Source organism: Medicago sativa, chromosome 2 (genome assembly GCF_051527215.1).
Source record: "Medicago sativa cultivar Bolivia chromosome 2, Bolivia_mono, whole genome shotgun sequence".
Taxonomy (NCBI): Eukaryota; Viridiplantae; Streptophyta; class Magnoliopsida; order Fabales; family Fabaceae; genus Medicago; species Medicago sativa.
Genome location: NC_140750.1, coordinates 12,631,605 through 12,651,788, shown reverse-complemented (window position 1 = coordinate 12,651,788; position 20,184 = coordinate 12,631,605). Strand labels below are relative to the sequence as shown.

Genomic DNA, 20,184 nt, shown 5'->3' with positions numbered 1-20,184 from the left:
TGCTACATATAGACACCAAAATCGTTACTACGTCTACATGCTTGCCTCATTTTAGAGTTCACAAACACAAATTTTCTAAATTGACCATTTTCAATATTGACATCTAAATTGATGGTGATATGATGCTCATGCTTCACATGCAAATGCCAAAATCTTTGCAGCCAAAATAGCTTTTATCATTTCAACTAAAGATCCATAAGAATAGGAACTATCAAGTGCATAAGAGTCCATAAAAGAAAAATCCATAGGAATTATAAGAATCCATAAGAATTATCAAGAACATCCAAACCAAAATCCATAAAATAAAACAAGAACAATATCCTGGAGGTTATCACTAAAGAAAATTTCTCACTTTCAAAGTTCTACGACCATAACTAAATCTTCAAAAATCATATTTTCAATCACAAGAGAGACAACTTGAGCATCCGGTTTCATCTGCAAATCACTCGTTCTTCCTTAGCTTTTTGTCAATGTCAATTTTCGGACAAGAAGGGTGACTCAATTTAACCTATAATAAGAAAAACAGTCGTTATTTCAACATCAATATACAAACATCATATGGAACACAATATTATTCTCTTAGCTCTCTTTCAATGTCATCCCACGAAAAAAACATGAATCTCATAGAAGCATAGAAGTAAACTAAAAAATATCAAAAAGAATAGTGATTAAAAAACAACAACAAGCTTTCAACATGAATTTACATAATTTTGGAGTAATTTCATGGTGGGCAAATTTCTAAACAACAATTTTCTTCTCCTTATACACACAAATACCACATATACTCAACATTCCAGAATAAACTTGTAAAAGATAATGATTTAGGAGTGAGGATATCAAGTAATGAAAAAGAAAAAAAAATCAATTCATATTGATATTCTTTCTTTAACCTAATTTAAAAGAAAATGGATCATTGTCTAACATAATTTGCCACATACACGATCTCTTTTGAAATCCAATATAGACATTATCAATTACATAAAACAACATGTACCTAAATAAACTATACAATGAGAGTGGTTCAACATCAAAATCCAGACACCATATGTGACCGAATATATGTCTATCTCTATCTCCCTTACGTTTTATCTTCAACAACTTACACAAATTTTAAAAACACACAAAAACTAAAGAAACTAACCGAATTTGATATCAAAATTTATTTTGATGTCCAAAATTTATTTCTCAATAAAAAGTTGAAATGAGGATATATTGGACCATTGAATTGAAAGAAATTTAGATAAACTATAACAAGTACCTTCATGCTTTTATATAATTGTAGTTATCAATAGGCAAGGAAGGTGGTAGAAGGGTTCCAACATAAATCATAGTTTCATTGAAATTAGGAATTCCTGTAACACAAGTAACTTCTTCACTTTTGAGATCATACCAAAACAGCTTCTTACCATCTCTATTGAGATCACGCCAACTATCCTTACCTTTTATTTCCAACAGAACTTTACTTCTATCACTAGAATAACATAAAGGCTTCAAAGATCTCAAAGGTTTATTGAAGCACGAATCCTCAAAAGTAAACAATTTACACCAACTATCTCTAAATCCATATATTTTCATCACCCAAACCTCAACCTTAGTAATGTGATTTTGCATGTAATGTTTCACACTCACATGATTCACAGTCATACAAAGACACTCTCCCAAAAGTGAAACATCAATTTGAATTCCCTTAACATTATCTGCCATTTGTATTTCTGGAAGTGGAACTTCGTTGAAAACTTCTTGTGTTAGGTTAAACGCGACTATTAAACTAGGTTGAGATCTATTCCGAGTCACAACCCAGTGGAGAGAATTCTCAACGAAAACCCCAACAGGTTGAGTGCTGTAAAGAGCGTACGGGATATTGGGAAGTGCTTTCCACGAGTTTGTTTTGGAGCTGAAGAGTCTCACCTGTGTTTTGAACATGATGTATCGTATCCCTTCGAAAAAGGAGAGTCTGACGAGTTTGTAATCGCGGGAAGACTGATCAAAACCAAAACCGTGTACGCATTTGGATAAGTGGAAGTCAGATTCATTACGAGGAATGGGGAGATAAGGGATAACCCGATGTTTACGGATGTTAGGGTTCCAGAAAGCGATTTCACTGACACAGTTAGAGATGCAAAGGAGGCCGTTACATGAACCACCGAGAAGATCGATTTTAGGGTTAAATAAATTAATGTTTAAAGGAATGGAGATTTTAACGTGGGTTGTTAGATTAGAGAAATCAAGTTGGTAGAGATCATAGTTGTGGCGGAGTATGATCTTGATACCGAGGGAGTTTTTGAGGTAATGTTTGGTGAAGGTGTGGGAATCTATGAAGGATCGAAGTGATTTAGAAATTGATCGGAATCGGAGAAGGGATTGTACGGGTAAGCGGGAGAGGATATCGATGAACAATTCCGATGGAACATCAGCCATGGAATTGAAACTGGTTTAGGGTTTTCTATTTTTCTCCTTCATTTCTAATTTGGATTTTGTTAGGGGCTATGTTAGAGTAGGTTGTTACGAATAACTGTGTTGAAACGGAAAGTTCGCATGCATTGCCAAGTGCTTTGTTTACGAAAATGTCAATACGGGAAACATGGAAATATTTTTCTTTCTAACTGACCCTAGAACTAGAATGAAACAAAATTTCCTTCAAAAAAAAAAAAGAATGAAACAAAATTACAGTCCAATACAGATTTAATTATCAAAAATATCTACTTTCACTTCTTCAAAACAAAAAATAAAACCTACTTTCACATTTTTTTATTTTTTTTGTCTTGGTATAACACTATCACGGGATTGCCGTTGGCGTAACTCAATGTTTTTTTTTTTGCAGGTTTTTTGAGAATTCATTGTCACTGTATTTTTTTTTTTTTTTTTTTTTTTATGTATCATGCTACTTCATAGATTGGAATTGGGATTTGCACAAGAGATGAGTTTGGAATTATTATGGGAGCTAAGACCGTGTGGCTGCAACTATAAAACGAGTGTCTCTATGAACGAAGCTTTGGGAATGCTTACAGCTATTGAGTTGGAGTTGGACTTGAAGCAAATTGTATTCACTTTTTATTGAAGTATCTCAGCCGGATCGTATCTTGAATTTTAAAATTTTCACATATCGGCGTATGGTGTCATATCGTATCCGTATCATATCTTGTATTTGGGCTTCATAGCCTTTAACTCATCGCTCACCAATAGGACCAAGTCGTTGTCGAACAATTCTATCTTCCTTTTATTTTTTTTCGATCCACTTCTATCTTCCTTTTATAGCAACTCTTATGTTGCATTTTCTAGGTGTGAGTAACCTTGCTAGAAAATGAATTGTATTATTATTCTAGGTACAGAAACAAAGGAACAAAATCAATTTATATTATTTCCTTAAAAAAAAAAAATTATATTATTATTCTTTTTTTAATTTAATTTATAAGAAAATGAATTGTTGTCTAGCATAATTTTTTTTTTGGTCACACGCAACATACGCTCTCTTTAATGTTTCTTTTGAAATCCAGCATGCACAGGATATCAAATACATACAGCATGTACATAAACAAACTACACAAGAAGGGTGATTCAATTTGACCTCTAACAAAATGCAGTTGTGTTATTTCCACATCAAAATACATACACCATATCTGATACGAAATGTATTGTCCAAACATCATTTTTCAATTAAAAAAAGTTTATATACGGATATCATATGATGGGACCATTGAAATCACTCTATGCAAAGCAAGCTTTCAAACATACATTCAGATAAACAATAAGTACCTTCTCTTGCTTATAGCTTTGCATCTCAACTTGTGTTAGTTCCCCTTCGTATGATTAGTTATCAATAGGTAAGGGAGGGGGGTACGAGACTTTCAACATAAATCATTACTTCCTTCAAACTAGGAATTTCAAGATAAGTAACTTGTTCACTCTTGAGATCATACCAAAACAGCTTCGTAAGATTAAGATTTGCATCCAAGTTAAGATTTACTTCCAACAAAACCTTACCTCTATCACTTGAATAACATAAAGGCCTTAAAAAAGCCAAAGATAAAGTGAAACACGATTTAACCATATTCTTTCATCACCCAAACATCAATTTTAGTAGTTACATAAGTCAGTCATACAAAGACACCCTCCCAAAACAGCAACATCAATTACAATAACCAACCTCAACGTGCTTTCATAAGCATGTCCAACAAGAATATGCAAATCAGGTGCCACGAAATTCAAATAAATCCTAAAAGGAAAATGTGCTTTGTGACCGTGATTTGACTCTACACAATTGAAATTCCATGAGATTAAAGTCGGCATCCAGAACAGTATAACAAAAAATCAAAATGGCTTGAGCCTGCACATGAACTAAAACAAGGACTACAATTGTTGTGCAAAAATCATTAACATACCTATTCAAATTCTAAAATAAAAAACATGCATATAGAAGATTGAGAGCAGAGAAGAACATGAGCACAGAAAATTCACATCCATAGAGATAGATTTGAATGAAAATGGATATGAAAATAAATCTAAATGTACAGAACCTGCATAAAATTCCCAAATCAGAAACAACCCAACTTGAAGAATAAGAGTATGAAAAAATTTACTAAAGTAAAAGTAAACAAAAATTTAAATCTGAATGAGTGAAAATCTACAGTTAATAAATGAAAAGAGTAAGGTACTGCAAAATCCATTATTGGTGGGGATGTGTGTGGTCCAAATGATTGATGAATGAAATTGTTCTTGATAAGGGAAATCATTGACAGTGATAGGTGAAACTGTTCTTGTTGGTGGTGATGTGCTTGATTGATGAAATTGTTCTTAGAAAAGAAATATATCTAAAAACACTTATCACAAACAGCAATAATTTAAAAGAAGCTTACCACATTTTCACTTCCTCTTAATCTTCCAAAGGATGAATTATGTGGAAGTTTTTTTATTGCCAACTTCATTAACACCTGCAAAGAGGGAAAATACATAACCCAGCGATTTCTACTTCATTCACATCGATCTTTTTAATATATCCTTAATTTTAAAGGAAACCTTTTGGACAACAACCATTTTGATTCCTAGAGGTGCAACTCGTTATATTGTTCCCTGACTTGAAACAAAAACTTAATTAAATCCTCCGATGTTAATTTTTTTAGTAATTTTAGTTATTGAGATGTCAACTCGTATCAAAACAATGTGTGAGAAACATAAGGCCGCGTGGACCGTGGCAGAGCTGGACAATTTTTCATGAGGGAGGCAAACATTAGAGTCATACTGCTTCACTAAAGTTAAAAGAAACTTCTTTGGTATGTGGGCAAGATTTTAACATTGTCATTTTTTACTGCTAAAGATCCTCACCCAAAACAGCACTAGGCCATAACACATTGACACATACAAATTCCGCATTGTAATATAAGTGTACATTCAATCAACACCAGAACTGGTTCCCAAGTCCTATTACTTTAGAGTGCAACACAGATTGCTAATAGGATTTTATCAGGACCTATCACTACATACAAAAAATCACAATATTATTCCGCACAAACATGAATTGAAGATACTACAATCAAAGTAGCAGAAAAACCACAAAATCAGAAGCATACACATAGCAGAAAAGAACCAAAAAAATAGTAGCAAAGTTCCTTGTAACTATTGATTCAACACACCATCAAAAACATTGTTTAACTACTTGATCTTGCCTATAGTAATTTCTGGAACTTCAAGCACAATATTTGATACTTAAGCGACAGCACAATAAGTATGAAAGTACCAGTCTATATCTCTTCCTAAGTTGAATATAATGCAGCCTACCACCATCAATATAAAAAAGAAAAACATTGACAACCACCAGGGTCTATTTATAGATGTGATCCTCAACCAGTTTCCCAGTTGCAGGTGACTGACACGTGTCGGTAACTATTCTAAAGCAGGCTAGTATCAAAGTACCAGAGAGGGTTACAAAGCAGTTACAAACGGTTACAGGGCTAGTGCTGAAGTGATGGAGAGTGCACTGAGGTGTCCCATAGGCTTTTCTTAGAATCTGAGAGTGGTTCCTTTAATACTTCCTAATATAAAAAAGTAAAACGTTGACATTTAGCAACCACCATAGTCTATATCCAAGTACAGTGACCAATCCTAACTTCACTTTTCAAATGGCAATAGACAGTTTCATTCCATTGATTATAACAACAGTACACACTATCATATAATATCATATTCGTACCAGCTAAATCATCATTTTACTGAATACTGCATCAGAACGTAATGAAGTGTTATACAACAAAACATCCACCTAGCAGGCCAAAATCCAATTCTTACATACAGAAAAAGAATTCAATTTCAGCAGCATCGTGCTAAACTCTATAAAGACGTTATTTGTAGCATAATGATTAAATTTCGTACAACAGAACCAGAAAATACTCAATACTTTTCATGCAATAATAAAGTAGCCAACGAACACAAATCAATTCAATTTGCATAGAAAATCAATTCAATTTGCAACAAAAAAAGAGCCTAATTTGAGGAGAAACAGAGACGGCGACAACATGATGGAAAACACACGCAGTAATGAACAAAGACTTACACACACAGTGAAGAGGGGACACAACATCACACACAAACAAACACGCACGAAATGAGCAATACTCTTCATACAATATCCAACCACATTGTGCTTTCTTAAGCATGTTGTAAGAGATTGGAATTTAGAAACAATAATGGAAATAAAAGATTCTTTTCATACACTAACCAACCTCATTGTGCTTCCATATTTTCTCAACATTACTAGAGTCTAGAAGTAAAAGACAAAAGCAGAAGATCCTTTAGAAAGGCCAGAGGGAGAAAAATGGGTGCAGCTCCATTCATTGTAAATTCAACCTTTTCCACAAACCAAGGTGACTAATTCCATCACAAGAAACAACTTGAGCATCCTGTTTCAGCTGCACATCACAGGTCCTTTAACCCCTTACAATCTCAATTTAAATCCTCCGGACAAGAAGTCGTCCCTGTGGGGAAAAAAATGAATCTCATTGAAGTAAATTCAACAATATCACAAAAGAATAGTTGATAAAAAACCATGCTTTTGAATGGAACTATGCATAAATTTAGAGTAATTTCATGGTAGGCCAATTTCTATATAACAATTTTCTCCTCTTTACATACCACGGCAGGGTGGAATAGTCTCAACATTCATAAATTAGGTTGTCAAAATAATTATTTAGGAGTGAAGATCTCAATATCAACTCTTAAACTAACACATGGCATACATTGTTGTCAATTTTTTGTTCTTTTGAAATCCAGCACACACACATTGTCACCATAGTAGTTAATAGCGGATAGCGGCGCGTAGCGGCCGACCCCAAAAATGCTATAGCGGGATAGCGCCTAGCGCTATGACCGCTATTTCATATAACTTTTTGGACAAATTATATAAATAATACTATAAACTTCTATCAAAAAAAAATAAATACTACTATAAATTATAAACAAACATATATCACTTGTAACTTCTGAGTTGTCCCAACTGAGTTGTAACCAAGTCTGCCACTTCATTACATTCACAAAGTGTCTCAATGCATTTATGCAAACCTCTCAGCAATTTGGGATCTGTCTCAGTTTCTGGTTTGCTATAAAAGTATTTAGGATTGATTGAACACCAGAAGCTGGGATCCTTCCAGTGATTAAATTGCCAAACAATGTCGAGATTATCACCGGTCCACTTATGTCTTTGAGCACATGAGTCAACAGACACAGAGTTTGATTGAACACCAGAAGCGGAAGCTGCCATGACTGTGTTGTCCACAAAAACAACAAAAATAAGGAAACAGAGAGCAGAATAGAGGATGAACAAAACAGAGGATGCTTTTTAGGGTACAGATCTGATGCTTTTGAGAGAAGATTTAATGAAGAGAGGAAGTTTTTTGAGAGAGCAGATGCGTACAGATCTGAAAGGCGCCGTAAAGAATGAAAGAAGGAAGAGAGAAACTGAAGTTATTAATTAGGGTTTGACGAAAATGACAAAAAATACCCTTGTTTTTTATTTAAAACCAAGGAGAATCTTGTATTTTCACGTAAAATGAAATAGCGGTGCAAGAGTGCAAAACCGCTATGCAGTGTTGCGGCGCTATTGCGCCGCTATCTCATAACGCTACGCCATGGCTTATTGCATAGCGGTCCTAGACCGCACCGCACCGCGCGGCCGCTATTGGCCGCTATAGCGCCGCTATTAACTACTATGATTGTCACATATACATAAACAAAGGTATAAACTTCAAAGTAATTAGAGAATTTGTCCTATGGGATAAGAATTCAATTTGACCTTTAGCATAGAGTTTAACTACATATATCATACGATGGGTCATTGAATACATATAGCAAGAACTCAAAAAACTAAGAAAATAAATAAGAAGTAACCTTCTCTTGCTCGTACGATTCTCCTTCTTCCTACAATTATCAACAGGGAAGGAAGGTGGTACAAGACTTTCAACACAAATCATAGCTGTACTCCAATTAGGAATTCCTTCAACATAACTAACTTGTTCACTCTTCAAATCATACCAAAAGAGCTTCCTATGACGCACCTCCAACAAAACCTCAAGTCCTTCGAACAGAACCTTACTTCCATCACTAGAATAACCTAAAGGCCTCGAAGATTTAAAATGTGAAGTGAAACACGAGTTAATCAAAGTAAAAAGTTTACACCAACTATCTCTAGATCCATATTGTTTCATCACCCAAACATCAATTTTAGTAGTTTCATAATTCACAGTCATACAAAGACACCCTCCCAAAACAGTAACATACATTTTAAAACTCTCATTACTATTACTATTAACCTCTTCACCTCCTATTTCAACAGGAAGAGGAACCACATTGAAAATTTCAAGTGTTAGGTTAAAGGCGACAATTAAACAAGGGTATGACTCATCAAGTTTCTTTGTCATTATCAAGTGAATAGAATTCTCAACAAAAACCCCCATGGTTTGAACATATTGAAGAGCATACGGCATAGTAGGAATTATTTTCCACGAGTTTGTTTTCAAGCTAAAGAGTCTCACTTGTGGATCATAAAAAGGGTTTTGTAGAGTGACTAACCAAGAGATTCGGAGGAGTTTGTAATCGGCGGTTAATGGATCAAAACCGAAGCCGTGAAGGCATAAGTAGCGGTACATGTCAGATGGAGGACGAGGAGTGATAGGAAGAGGGAGAAAAGGGATAATGTGATGTTTACGAGTGTTAGGGTTCCAGATTGTGATTTCGCTGGTGTCGTTAGGTTGCGTCAAAGCGATTATACCATTGGAAATGGCGAGGAGGCCGTTACATGAACCGATAAGAGAAATTTTGGTGCTGTTACCGGAGAAAGGATGGTTGAGTGGAACCGAGGCGGTGGTTAGATCAGAGAAATCATGATCATCGATTTGGAGTTGGTAGAGATTGAAGTTGTGTCGAAGGATTAAGGATCGATTGAGGGAATTTTTGAGGTGAAGGTTAGTGAAGCTGTGAGAATCGATTATGGATTTAAGTGATTTTGAAGTTGATCGAAATCGGAGAAGTGATTGTACTGGTAAGCGGGACAAGATTTCAGTGAGTATTTCCGACGGAATAACATCCCCCGCCATCGGAAGGAAGGAAGGAAGGGTTTCACTTCGAGGGTTTAGGGTTTTTCGTTACAACAGAAAAGAAGAAGAGGTTGAAAGAGGGTTTCACTTTTAATAAGTGCTGGTATATTTTGAGTGTAAGGATGTTGAATGTTTGTTTGCCACATCATTGTGGTTCTGAGTATTCATATTCTTCATTTGAGGTAATATTACATCATTACATATATGTGTAAAATAATGATAATGATGAATTTGGTTAAAAAAAAAAATGATAATGATAATTATACAAAAATATACTAGCACTTATTAAAATGATAATGATGAATTTGGTTAAAAAAAAAATGATAATGATGAATTTGAGTGTTGAATGTCTTGTGTTTGAATGATTGTAACTTGTAAGTGTGTTATGACAATATGCATTGTGTCTCATGTCTCTTTTGCTCTTTGTTCTGCATTTGGGTTCTATTTCATAGTCAGTTCACTTCCTAAGTCACGAACCATGGATCGATTCCTAAGTCTCAAACCTTTAAACACTTCCTAAATCTTGAGCAATTTGTTCAACATTGAGTTTCGTCTAACCACATCAACATATGAGATAAATTTGAGTACACAACAAGTGCCTTGTCATGAATAACGAGACTTAACTCATCCTTACAAAACCGGCTTTGTAAGGATGAGTTAGGCCTCGATATTCGTTACATGGTATCAGAGCCTATCGGGTCTATCGTTGGGCTTTCAGCATCGTCCACGCTTCAGGCCCATTGGACCGGGCTGACCGGGCTGAAGCGTGAGAGGGTGTGTTAGCGGCTAACACTCAGTGGGATTTAGTCTCACATCGGATAGATAGGATTCCTAAGAAGAGTTTATAAAGAGGCACTCCTCACCGTACAAGCCGGTTTTGTAAGGATGAGTTATGCCTCGATATTCGTTACATTCATCTTGACCTTCCATAACCCAAAATCATTACTTCCGGTGAACTTCAACATCATATTGATGATTCTACATCATGTTGACAACATTACAGAAAACTTGTTCATATCATATCCAAGAAATTCGTCATGCAGAGACAATAGGCACTTGTAATGGAGTAATGGCCACATTTATCCTCCTTCCAGACAAGCTTGTCTTGGCGAACTGTTTCGAACAACAGAACCTGCAATTTTTTTGCAGCAGTAGCTGAATCAAAAATAGTATGGATCACATCAAAATTCCAAGCTTTAGTGTCCTGATGAATTACATTGGCCACACACAAAGACTTCAAGTACTGAGATGGCAGCTCCACTCCCAATGCTCCATTACATCCTTCACTCACCAAATTCTTAGTCTTAGCCGACCAAATACTCCTCCAAAAATAACTAGGATTATGACAAATTTGAGCCCCAAAAATATCAGTCTTAAGAAAATATTTAGCTTTGAGGAGGCGAGTGATAAGCCCATTCGGATTGGTCTTCAAGCTCCCTCCTCTGACACCTCATTTTCCGAAAGTTCTGAAATGACAAATATATGATGGGTTAGTAATAATAATAACTAGCATTATGTTTTCAAATCATAACTGCAAAAGTCTCATTAAGCAGCATATTAGTTTGGTAAAAAACCCCTTTGCACAAAAAGAGTTAAAAAACATGTACAGATCACTTATGTTTGATTTAGGTATTATTCATGTTTCTCTTGGAACACAAACTTGAGAGGTCTAACCCTTTCACTGCATCATTTGTTCATAACAGTTTAACTTATATTTGATGTAGCAATGGTAAGAATTTTAAGGACAGCTGAAAATGACCTGACTGATAATTTGCTATAGCTGTAACTTTGAAGCGAAGAATTTTCCGTACATATTCTCAATATTCATGATAGCATACAGTCATATGGAAGTAAATGAGGACAAGGATAAGTTTTCACAAAATGCAAGAACAAGTCAAAACTATGCCTTTTGATTTTATGGTAATGTATGGTTTGAACTTTGAATAATGAGATAATCTTTCCATGTTGGTCTTGTACACAATCAAAAAGGGTTATTTCACATAGCTAAGTACTCATTTGTAATTATGACAGAGGGGTGGTTTATGATAGATTGCAGGTAAAATTTGACTTTGTTTACAAATTTTATGACAATAAACTTTGTAAGAAAAATTAGTGTGTTTTAAATATTGTTGAACTAATTTTTGCACTTTCATTTATATAAGAAAGAATATCATTCTTGTCCTGAGATAGGAATGAACCAACAAGCATATGGAAGGAACTGTATCAGAGAAGAATATCATCATAAAGTTCCATGACCATAAAAAAAGGATTCAAGTAGCAGGTCATTCTTTTGGATATTTTTTTTTCAAAACATGTCTAATAACATAAAACATTTTTGTGAACTTATTGCACTTATTCTAAATTCTAAAATATCTAAGTGAAATACATTTCTTAAAACCATTCAGTCCCCGTTAGTTTTTAACACAAATAGCTTGAAAATTTTTGTGAAATAAAGGTTTTGTAATAACCTGCAGATGCAGTTTTGACTTTGATCTTTGGTAAGCAAGAATCTTTCTTTCCCATTCAACCTCCAAAAGCTATAAACTAGCAAATGGTATACACTACTAAACCTATAAACGGGATATAAACAAACTAGCAACGTTTAAATTAATCAAAGTAGACGACAAAACATTTTCTATAGGAAAAGGTATAAACAGGATGGGTTTTAGAGACTTAAAATAGTGAGAAAAGGGAAGCTCAGCTGCGAAACAGTTCAATAGTATAAGAACGTCTCAGCCTTTTGCAGATGGATTCAATACACCGGAACAATGTTTTAACAAATACAAAGGGTTGTTGTACTAACTGAGTGATTCACACGTGAGAGTTTCTTCGTGAGTTGGATTTTGCATGAGGGTTGTTGTAACGAGAGAAGTGTTTCATGGTTTAGCAACAGAGTTTTTGCGCGAGTCAGGAAGTGAGAGTAGTCGGTTCAGCAAGAGACAACAAATCTGGGTTTGAAAATAAGACAATTGTCCACCTATTTCTAAGCATATAAGGGACGAAGCCTTGAATTAAAAACCTGAAGTTCTATAAGTGAATCACTTTCGAGCCAAAAATTGAACTAGCCTTTCGAGAAGACAGTATCTATTGCTACCATGACACCAAGAAAATAAGCACGTAATAAAAATTCTCGAATAAAGTCTAAACAACGGCTATAGGAATGCAAGTTAAGGTTCATGACTAAAGCTATATTAACAATGTTAATAATTCACTGCTCGTTACAAAGTGAACTTCAAGAAATTCAATGATCCAGTGGATGACTGATCAGTGGTTCAGCCCCAACTTAACAAAAGATAACAATCTACATAATAAAACCAAAAAAGAATCTTATGAATTTATTTCTCATTAAATAGTATATCAAGTGCCTCAAAATAATTAAAAAAATCAATGAATGTAAAAAGTAACTAGGTAGACAAGTGAGATGATAATATTTGTACTCATTGCTCAAAAATGTGCTAGAGCTTTCATGGCAGGATTCCATCCTCTTTGGTAGGTTTCCATCCTCGTTGCTGAGCTCTAAGCTCCCACAAAGCAGTTTCTTTCATCTGATTTTCAAGTGCTGTTTCGGCTCTTTCCCTAGCTTCCTCACATGTCTCCATCCCTGAATTGCATTTATCAGCTTCCTTTTGATACTGTGATGCTATTTTCTTAGACTCTAAAAGTAATATGTCAGCATGTCTTTGTTTTCTCTCAGCTTCGGCTTCCTTTTGCTTTAATTCTTCATGCAAAAGATCCATGAAACTCTTCCCAGCCTCTTCGCTCACCTCTGGATCTTGCCTCATGCAATCTATAATATAATTAAACCACATTATTTGAAGTTGTCCATGGATGAAAAGAGATTTCAACACTGTTCAATTTATAATAACTTCTAATTCTAGCTTGCTAGAATTTTAAGTATTTTAATCACAAGTTAAAATAGAATTCTAACTTCTAATTTTAGCTTGCTAGAATTTTAATTTCAACCACATTATTCTAATCCTTTATCAGATCAGTCTGACAGATACATAGATACTTAAACCAAAGAGTGTATCAAATAAAATTATAATCATCACTCACTTACTAAAATTTGTCTATCAGATATAAATATATATAATTATAATTCCTTGATAGTCAAATTGTAATTATAATCATCACCTCATACCTATTGTTTTTCTTTAGTGTAAGAGAGTGAAGAGAACTAACCTAAAATAGAATTGTTGCTCAATCCTGCAATGAAAAAACAAGCAGAGACACCACGTTAGCAAAACACCAATCACTGTATGAACACAAGAGACAAAATCTACCAAAGACTTTTTCAACAGACTATTGCATATGACCACAGAATCTGTTGTATTACTCTGTAATTGATCAGCAGACTAATTTAAAATGCATCTAAAAGAACAAACAGTTAACAACATGTTATAAACTGCGGATGCAGTTACAATGCGAATCTTTATATTGCAGTAAAATGTAGCCAATCCAGTTGTGATGCTGTCCCGAAGGCCTTTGGAACTGTTATATTGCCGCCACAATTGCAGTTGATAATGCAATTTAAAACTATGATTAACAAAGTTGCATACAATTTGAGTATATGTTTCAATTTTAACATTTTAATAACAAAATAGTATTTCACGGATGAAATTTATTATCCAATGTATCAACATATGTTACATATCATCCCAATAAATGAGTTTCCTAAAATTCCAATATGGACTAGCAGTTAGAGTGAACTCTAATACTCTATATTTTCTTTTACACTCGTAAAGTTTAGGTGAGTTGGGTCATGTCGTCTCAACAGAGTCGAGAAACACTCAAACAAGAATTTACATATTAATATAAGTGAAGATATTTAAACCTACGCCTTTACCAGGTATATGAGTCTCATTCTAAACAATTAGACCAACCTTGGTAGGTGTCTATGTTTTAAACCAAACATCATTATTTAAGAAACAAAACACATTATTTGTCATTTCTTATTTAATCACACATAATCTTTTTAATGAAAAAAAAAAATAGAGATTTAAAGGAGAAAGAAAATGAAACCTTCTGGGATGGAAAGAAGGGGTTGAAGAGAACAATCACAATGACAAGGAGGACAAGAAGAAGAAACGGAACTAAGAGTGTCGTTGAGTGCCCAAAACAAAGGTGGTCCTGCAAGATAACATGTTAGACATATTCCCATAATCCAAAACAACACTTTGAATGCTCTTTGCTGCCTCCTATTCATTTTTTCTGGATTCAGCAGCAAATTAAGAGGATCTTGAGGATTTTGAGTTGGTTAAGGTAATTCAGTTTCAAGATTTGCGTATCTCTCTCACTCTCACCTTTCACCCACATGCATGCCTACGTGTGTCTCTCTTAGTTATTACTGCGTCTCACTATAGTTATTTGTTTTTTTGGTCATTCTCTTGTTATTATTGATTAATTTTGATTAATAATAATTAACTAATTTAATTATGGGTTAATTATGTTTCTAGTCCTTATAAAATAGCGACCTTGTAAGTTTAGTCCTTACTTAATTTTAATAGCATTTTTAGTCCCTAATTTTGTTTTTCTGCACTGAGTATTAATCCCTACTCAATTCAAATTTGTTTAATTTATGCTTAAACTCTTAAATTTTTGAACAATTTTTTGCAGACATGTTTAGAACATTACTAAAAGATCCTCCGCAAAAAATTATCGCAAAATTTGATTTCTACATCCAGATTTTATTACTTTTTATCTTTAACTTTTGTCGTTTTAAAAAATTCATATTTAATTCATTTCATGTCAGAAAATTCTAAATTTTAGTAAACGAACCTTTCATAGTGTTTTAATCTTGTCTCAAAAAAATCGTTCAAAAATTTAAGAGTTTAAGGATAATTAATCAAACTTTGTTTTAGCAGGGACTAAAATTATAAGTAAATTTTTTTTATAGGGACTAAAAATGCTATTAAAATTAAGTAGGGACTAAACTTACAAGGTCGCTATTTTATAGGGACTAGAAACATAATTAACCCTTTAATTATTTAAGGTTGATTATCTCACTCACAAGTGTGAGTCAGCCTTTGGCATTTCATTTTTCATGTTAAATAAGTAATTAATATCAACAATAATATATGTACACTTGATTTTCTAACATTAGTTCAACACCTCTTTTTCTCTATCTCTTTTTATCACATCATCAATATATCACACTTATCATTCTATTTATTTCTCTCAATGTGTTTGTATAGTTGATATATGGATTTCAATATAATAGTATTATTATTTCTCTCTCATAGCATCTTTATTTATTTTAATTAAAATTTTCTTTTAGACACTATTAACTAAAATTATAAATATTAAGCCCTATAGACATATGTCTATTACTGTCGAAATATTTAAGCATTTTCAATATATATTGTTATATGTCAATTAGCTTATTTTAAATTAATGTTTGTCATGTTTAACATTGCTTGATGAAATTTAAATATATTCAAATATTATTTTTTATTTAAAAGTTAGTTCAACAGTTAATTTATTTAGCTAGTTTGTCTGCTAACCTCTAATTTTACCGATAATTCATCATTTTCAAGTAAATAGTAAAAGAAAAATAGACCAAAATAGCCAAAGACTAAACATCAAGGAAGAATTGAACTTAAATGATCGATTTATAAATATGTTTCATACTAACTTTTCAACATATGTTATAACAATGGGTGTGGTTGCTTTCAAAGTTAAGGTCCACTTCCTCCATTTTGTTCATTTCCTCTCTCAAAATTGTCATGGTATTCACTATTTCTAGGAACTGAGGGTGTGAGTTATGATCAGTGAAAAATGTAGTGATGGTTCCATGTACGTCAATAAAGCTCCAACCAGGAATTTTCCTCAAACCAAGAGATCTCATGTGAGTCCATACCTCACCCACTCCTTCCCACTTGTTTATTGAAGCATAGCAGTGTGCTAGTTGTACATAATTTCCAGCACTCATAGGCCTTAGCTTGATAATATCATTGGCGATTGTATCACCAAGTTCTTTATTACCATTTGCTCGACAAGCATCAAGGATTATGCCTAACACATCAAGCACAGGATCTGAGAACATTCTCTTGTACAAGTTATATGCCTCCTCTACCTTCCTGGCACGACAGAGGAGATCCACCATACAAGCATGGTGTTCGAGATTTGGCACAATCCCGAAATCTCGAGTCATAGATTCGTAAATGTTCAAGCCCTGATCGATAAGTCCATTATGACTGCAAGAAGATAAAATTGAGAGGAAAATCACGTGGTTGGGTTTAATCCTAGTTTCTAGAAACTTTAAGTATAACCTCAATGCAGTTTCCCCTTTACCATGATAGCCATATCCTGCAATTATGGCACTCCAGGAAACCAAATCTTGACTTGGCATTAGGTTGAAACATCTTTGAGCAGAATCCAAATCACCGCATTTACAGTACATATCTACCAAAGAAGTATCAACCAAAATACAAGGCCTAAGACCATTTCTTATTACAAACCCATGGATCCATTTTCCGGGGTGTAGTTGCCCGGTGGCCGCACACCCTTGAACAAGAGAGACCATTGTAATTGAATCAGGTGTTTGACGACAAGTCCTCATTTCATTAAAAAGGGAAAAGGCCTTATAAATATAGCCATTTTGAGCATATCCGGCGACTACGGCATTCCAGGATACTAAATCCCTTTTACTCATCCTATCAAATACAATATAACTCTGATCCATGTGGCCACACTTTGCATACATGGTAACAAGAGAGTTATGAGCAGCAGTATCCAATGACAATTTTTGCCTTAATATATAACCATGAATCGATTTCCCCAAATTAAAGCACCCGAGCTGTGCACAAGCTGTAATCACACTAGCCATAGTCTCGGTAGACGGCTTCATTCTAAATTTCAACATCTGATGGAAAACTTCAAGTGCTTTCTCTGCATTCTCATTCTGCACAAGGCCTGAGATCATCGCCGTCCACAAAACTACATCCTTATCTAAACTCCTCTCAAACATTCTAAATGCAACATCAATGCTCCCACCTTTTAAGTACATTACAATCAATGATGTTTCAATATGTGCATCCAAAACAAAACCACCTCTTAAAATCTGGCCATGAACTAACCTTCCCAATCTCATATCACCTCTCGATACCGCCACAGATAACACAGACCCGAAAGCCTGTAAACCAGGCTCCAAACCTTGTACCTTCATTCTCTTGAGAAGCAACAAAACTTCACATAAATCCCCAATCTGAGCATATGCAGATAACATAGAATTCCACGAAACAACATCTCTTCGATCCATAAATTCAAACAATTTCCTACAATCTTCAATACTTCCACATTTCCCATACACGTTCAGCAAAGAATTTGACAAGTTCAAATCCGACATAAACCCGTAAAAAATTGCACAACCATGCAAACACTGCACATAAGAAACCTCCGAAACTCCAAACAACAAACTCAACAAAGTAACACTACTGGGCTGAATTCCCTCATAACGCATTTGACGAAACAAAGAAAAAGCCTCATGAACATCACCCATTTTTGAATAACACCCAATAACCGTAGTCCAAGGCACAACATTTCTCTCAGGCATAAAATCAAACACTTTACGTGCAACGTCATTATACCCAAATTTAACATAGAAATTGATCAATGAAGATGCAATATATGAATCTGTCAACAACCCATCAACGATAACGCGTTGATGAAGTGAAATACCAAGACGAAAGAGGTTAAGAAACGAACATGCTTTGAGAAGACTAGGGAAAGTGTATGCATCGGATGGGATATTTGCATTGAGCATGGATGTGTAGGTGATGAGAACTTGACGGTGAGCGCCTTGGGTTGAATGGCGGTTGATGATTGCATTGTATGAATGGGTGGTGGATGAAGAAGAAGGAGGGTGTGGTAGTAATGCTATGAAGCGTTTTTGAGCAGTGAGAATGAAGAGTGAGTGCGATTTTGGTTTGTATTTGAACATGATCCATTCCTTATGAAGTTGCTGGGTTTGAATTTTAGGAAATTATACCCTAGACCCTTGCATTTATACCTTCACCCCTACAAACCATCAAAAATTCCAATTCTACCCTTTTTCTCATTAGACTTCACCCCCAAAAAATATTTTCAGGAACTGTCAAAATTGTATAGTAGAACAATTGTAGAAAGATTTCCGGAACTTAAATTCATTGTATTCCTCCAAATTCTAAAACTCATCATATCATATTTCTCCAAATTCTAAACCGTAACATTTTCACAGGATTTCCAAAAATAGTGGTGGAGAAATTGAGTGTGACGGCGTGCGGCACTTCTCAACAATGGTGTAGCCATTCGTAAAAAAAAAAATTGTATAAAAAATGATAATTAACAAACAAAATTCATCCATTGTAAAAAAAAAAATCATATTACAAGTTGCAATAGTGCATTGGAACAAAATATGATCACAAATCTGGAAAATAAAAGTCAATGAAAAAAGAAACAAAAGTAATTTATTTATTGCAAATGGTAATTAGGTTTAATTGGTTTTTGATTTCATAGATGCTAACACTGAAACTAACGAATTTGAAACAAGATGACATTATTCAATAGTGTTGATCCCAACAAATTCAATAAATTGTCTTGGATTGAATTACATGATTCAATAAACAAGATGACAAATTCGAATTTTGTTGATGCTCCAATTTTTTCTTTTGGATGGTGTTACGAGTTATGGCCTATTGATTTCTCGACCATGATTAATCTCAACCTTCAGAGAGAGTATCGTGCGATGTTAGAGGAGATAATTCTGGATATCTTTTCATTTATGTTTTTGAACCGAACAACTTATCTTGAGTTTTCCAGAAACAAAAGTTAAGTGGGAAATATTTTGTGGGGGTGAAGTCAAAAGATAAAAGGGTAAAATTGGAAATTTTAATTGTTTGTTGGGTGAAGGTATAAATGTTGGGGTATAGGGTATAACTTTCTGAATTTTAAAGACAAGTCATGTATGATTTAGTTGACACTTGGATATTATTTTATTTTTAGATTTTTTTTTGGTAGAAATATTGTTTTATTTTTAGATAAACGAAGATATTCTTGTTCTGCAAAAAAAAATTACGAAAAATGTTGAGTTCAATTTTTAGATAAAACCAAAATATTCTCGTTGTGATGTTTTTTTGGTTTTTAAAAGAAGTTGTGAAAGAAAAAAAATTACAAAAAGTGTTGAGTTCAATTTTTAGATATAACAATTTTTTGCCGGACTTAACTTAACTCACGACCGAACTCTAAATTACTAAAGTCCACTTCCTCTGAGAATTGGCGGATTAGCACAAAAAGAAAGTTAATTTTAAAATTTACTATTAACCACGTAATTTTAAATCTAATATTAAAATTTAAAAAATAACTAAGTTATCACGGATAAATTCGTCCAACAAAAGTTCAACTAAAAAATTAAATATTAAATATTTTTGTAACTTTTAGTTGCATCTATATTATATATCTATATATACAGAAAATATGCGTCTTGGGTTGACTTTTTCTCCATTCAATTATACTCTTAAACAAATTTGACTATAAGAATTTTTTTTGTTGGTGTCATTCAAAAAGATAAGAATTTATATTAAAAGATATTGAATTTGTTATATCGTTGATATCATTGAAAAGTATAAAT

General features: G+C 34.0%; 4 protein-coding genes and 1 long non-coding RNA gene across 5 annotated transcripts; all 5 read right to left on the bottom strand.

Moving 5' to 3' along the window:
- Positions 1-154: 154 nt before the first annotated feature.
- On the bottom strand, positions 155-2,605 carry LOC146944647 (F-box protein CPR1-like). Its single transcript, XM_085743002.1, has 2 exons — positions 1,259-2,605; positions 155-508 (listed from the first exon to the last, which is right to left on the bottom strand). Exon 1 carries the CDS (start codon positions 2,416-2,418, stop codon positions 1,261-1,263), a length of 1,158 nt encoding a protein of 385 aa, XP_085599128.1. The 5' UTR covers positions 2,419-2,605; the 3' UTR covers positions 155-508; positions 1,259-1,260.
- A 1,419-nt stretch (positions 2,606-4,024) lies between these two features.
- On the bottom strand, positions 4,025-4,928 carry LOC146944646 (uncharacterized). The gene is made up of 2 exons (XR_015026036.1): positions 4,854-4,928; positions 4,025-4,250 (listed from the first exon to the last, which is right to left on the bottom strand). It is a non-coding gene; the product is annotated as an uncharacterized LOC146944646 (long non-coding RNA).
- Positions 4,929-6,508: 1,580 nt separating this feature from the next.
- LOC146944645 (F-box protein CPR1-like) lies at positions 6,509-9,746 on the bottom strand. The gene is made up of 2 exons (XM_085743001.1): positions 8,374-9,746; positions 6,509-6,965 (listed from the first exon to the last, which is right to left on the bottom strand). Exons 1-2 carry the CDS (start codon positions 9,576-9,578, stop codon positions 6,926-6,928), a joined length of 1,245 nt encoding a protein of 414 aa, XP_085599127.1. The 5' UTR covers positions 9,579-9,746; the 3' UTR covers positions 6,509-6,925.
- Positions 9,747-12,739: 2,993 nt separating this feature from the next.
- Positions 12,740-14,920, bottom strand: LOC146944644 (transmembrane protein, putative (DUF1068)). The gene is made up of 3 exons (XM_085743000.1): positions 14,601-14,920; positions 13,761-13,784; positions 12,740-13,365 (listed from the first exon to the last, which is right to left on the bottom strand). Exons 1-3 carry the CDS (start codon positions 14,782-14,784, stop codon positions 13,043-13,045), a joined length of 531 nt encoding a protein of 176 aa, XP_085599126.1. The 5' UTR covers positions 14,785-14,920; the 3' UTR covers positions 12,740-13,042.
- A 1,250-nt stretch (positions 14,921-16,170) lies between these two features.
- LOC146944643 (Tetratricopeptide repeat (TPR)-like superfamily protein) lies at positions 16,171-18,558 on the bottom strand. The gene has a single exon (XM_085743010.1). The coding sequence runs from the start codon at positions 18,517-18,519 to the stop codon at positions 16,216-16,218; it is 2,304 nt and encodes a 767-aa protein (XP_085599136.1). The 5' UTR covers positions 18,520-18,558; the 3' UTR covers positions 16,171-16,215.
- Between the last annotated feature and the right edge of the window lie 1,626 nt (positions 18,559-20,184).

What these genes read in the sequence shown, in the direction of transcription:
- LOC146944647 (XM_085743002.1), bottom strand. Translation starts at nt 2,418, where the DNA reads ATGGCTGATGTTCCATCGGAATTGTTCATCGATATCCTCTCCCGCTTA.
- LOC146944645 (XM_085743001.1), bottom strand. Translation starts at nt 9,578, where the DNA reads ATGGCGGGGGATGTTATTCCGTCGGAAATACTCACTGAAATCTTGTCC. An exon ending in AATCGTACGAGCAAGAGAAG is followed by an intron (nt 6,966 to 8,373) that starts GTTACTTCTTAT and finishes TTTTCCCCACAG; the next exon opens with GGACGACTTCTTGTCCGGAG.
- LOC146944644 (XM_085743000.1), bottom strand. Translation starts at nt 14,784, where the DNA reads ATGAATAGGAGGCAGCAAAGAGCATTCAAAGTGTTGTTTTGGATTATG. An exon ending in CCTTCTTTCCATCCCAGAAG is followed by an intron (nt 13,785 to 14,600) that starts GTTTCATTTTCT and finishes TTTTCATTGCAG; the next exon opens with GATTGAGCAACAATTCTATT. An exon ending in GAGCAACAATTCTATTTTAG is followed by an intron (nt 13,366 to 13,760) that starts GTTAGTTCTCTT and finishes ATTATATTATAG; the next exon opens with ATTGCATGAGGCAAGATCCA.
- LOC146944643 (XM_085743010.1), bottom strand. Translation starts at nt 18,519, where the DNA reads ATGTTCAAATACAAACCAAAATCGCACTCACTCTTCATTCTCACTGCT.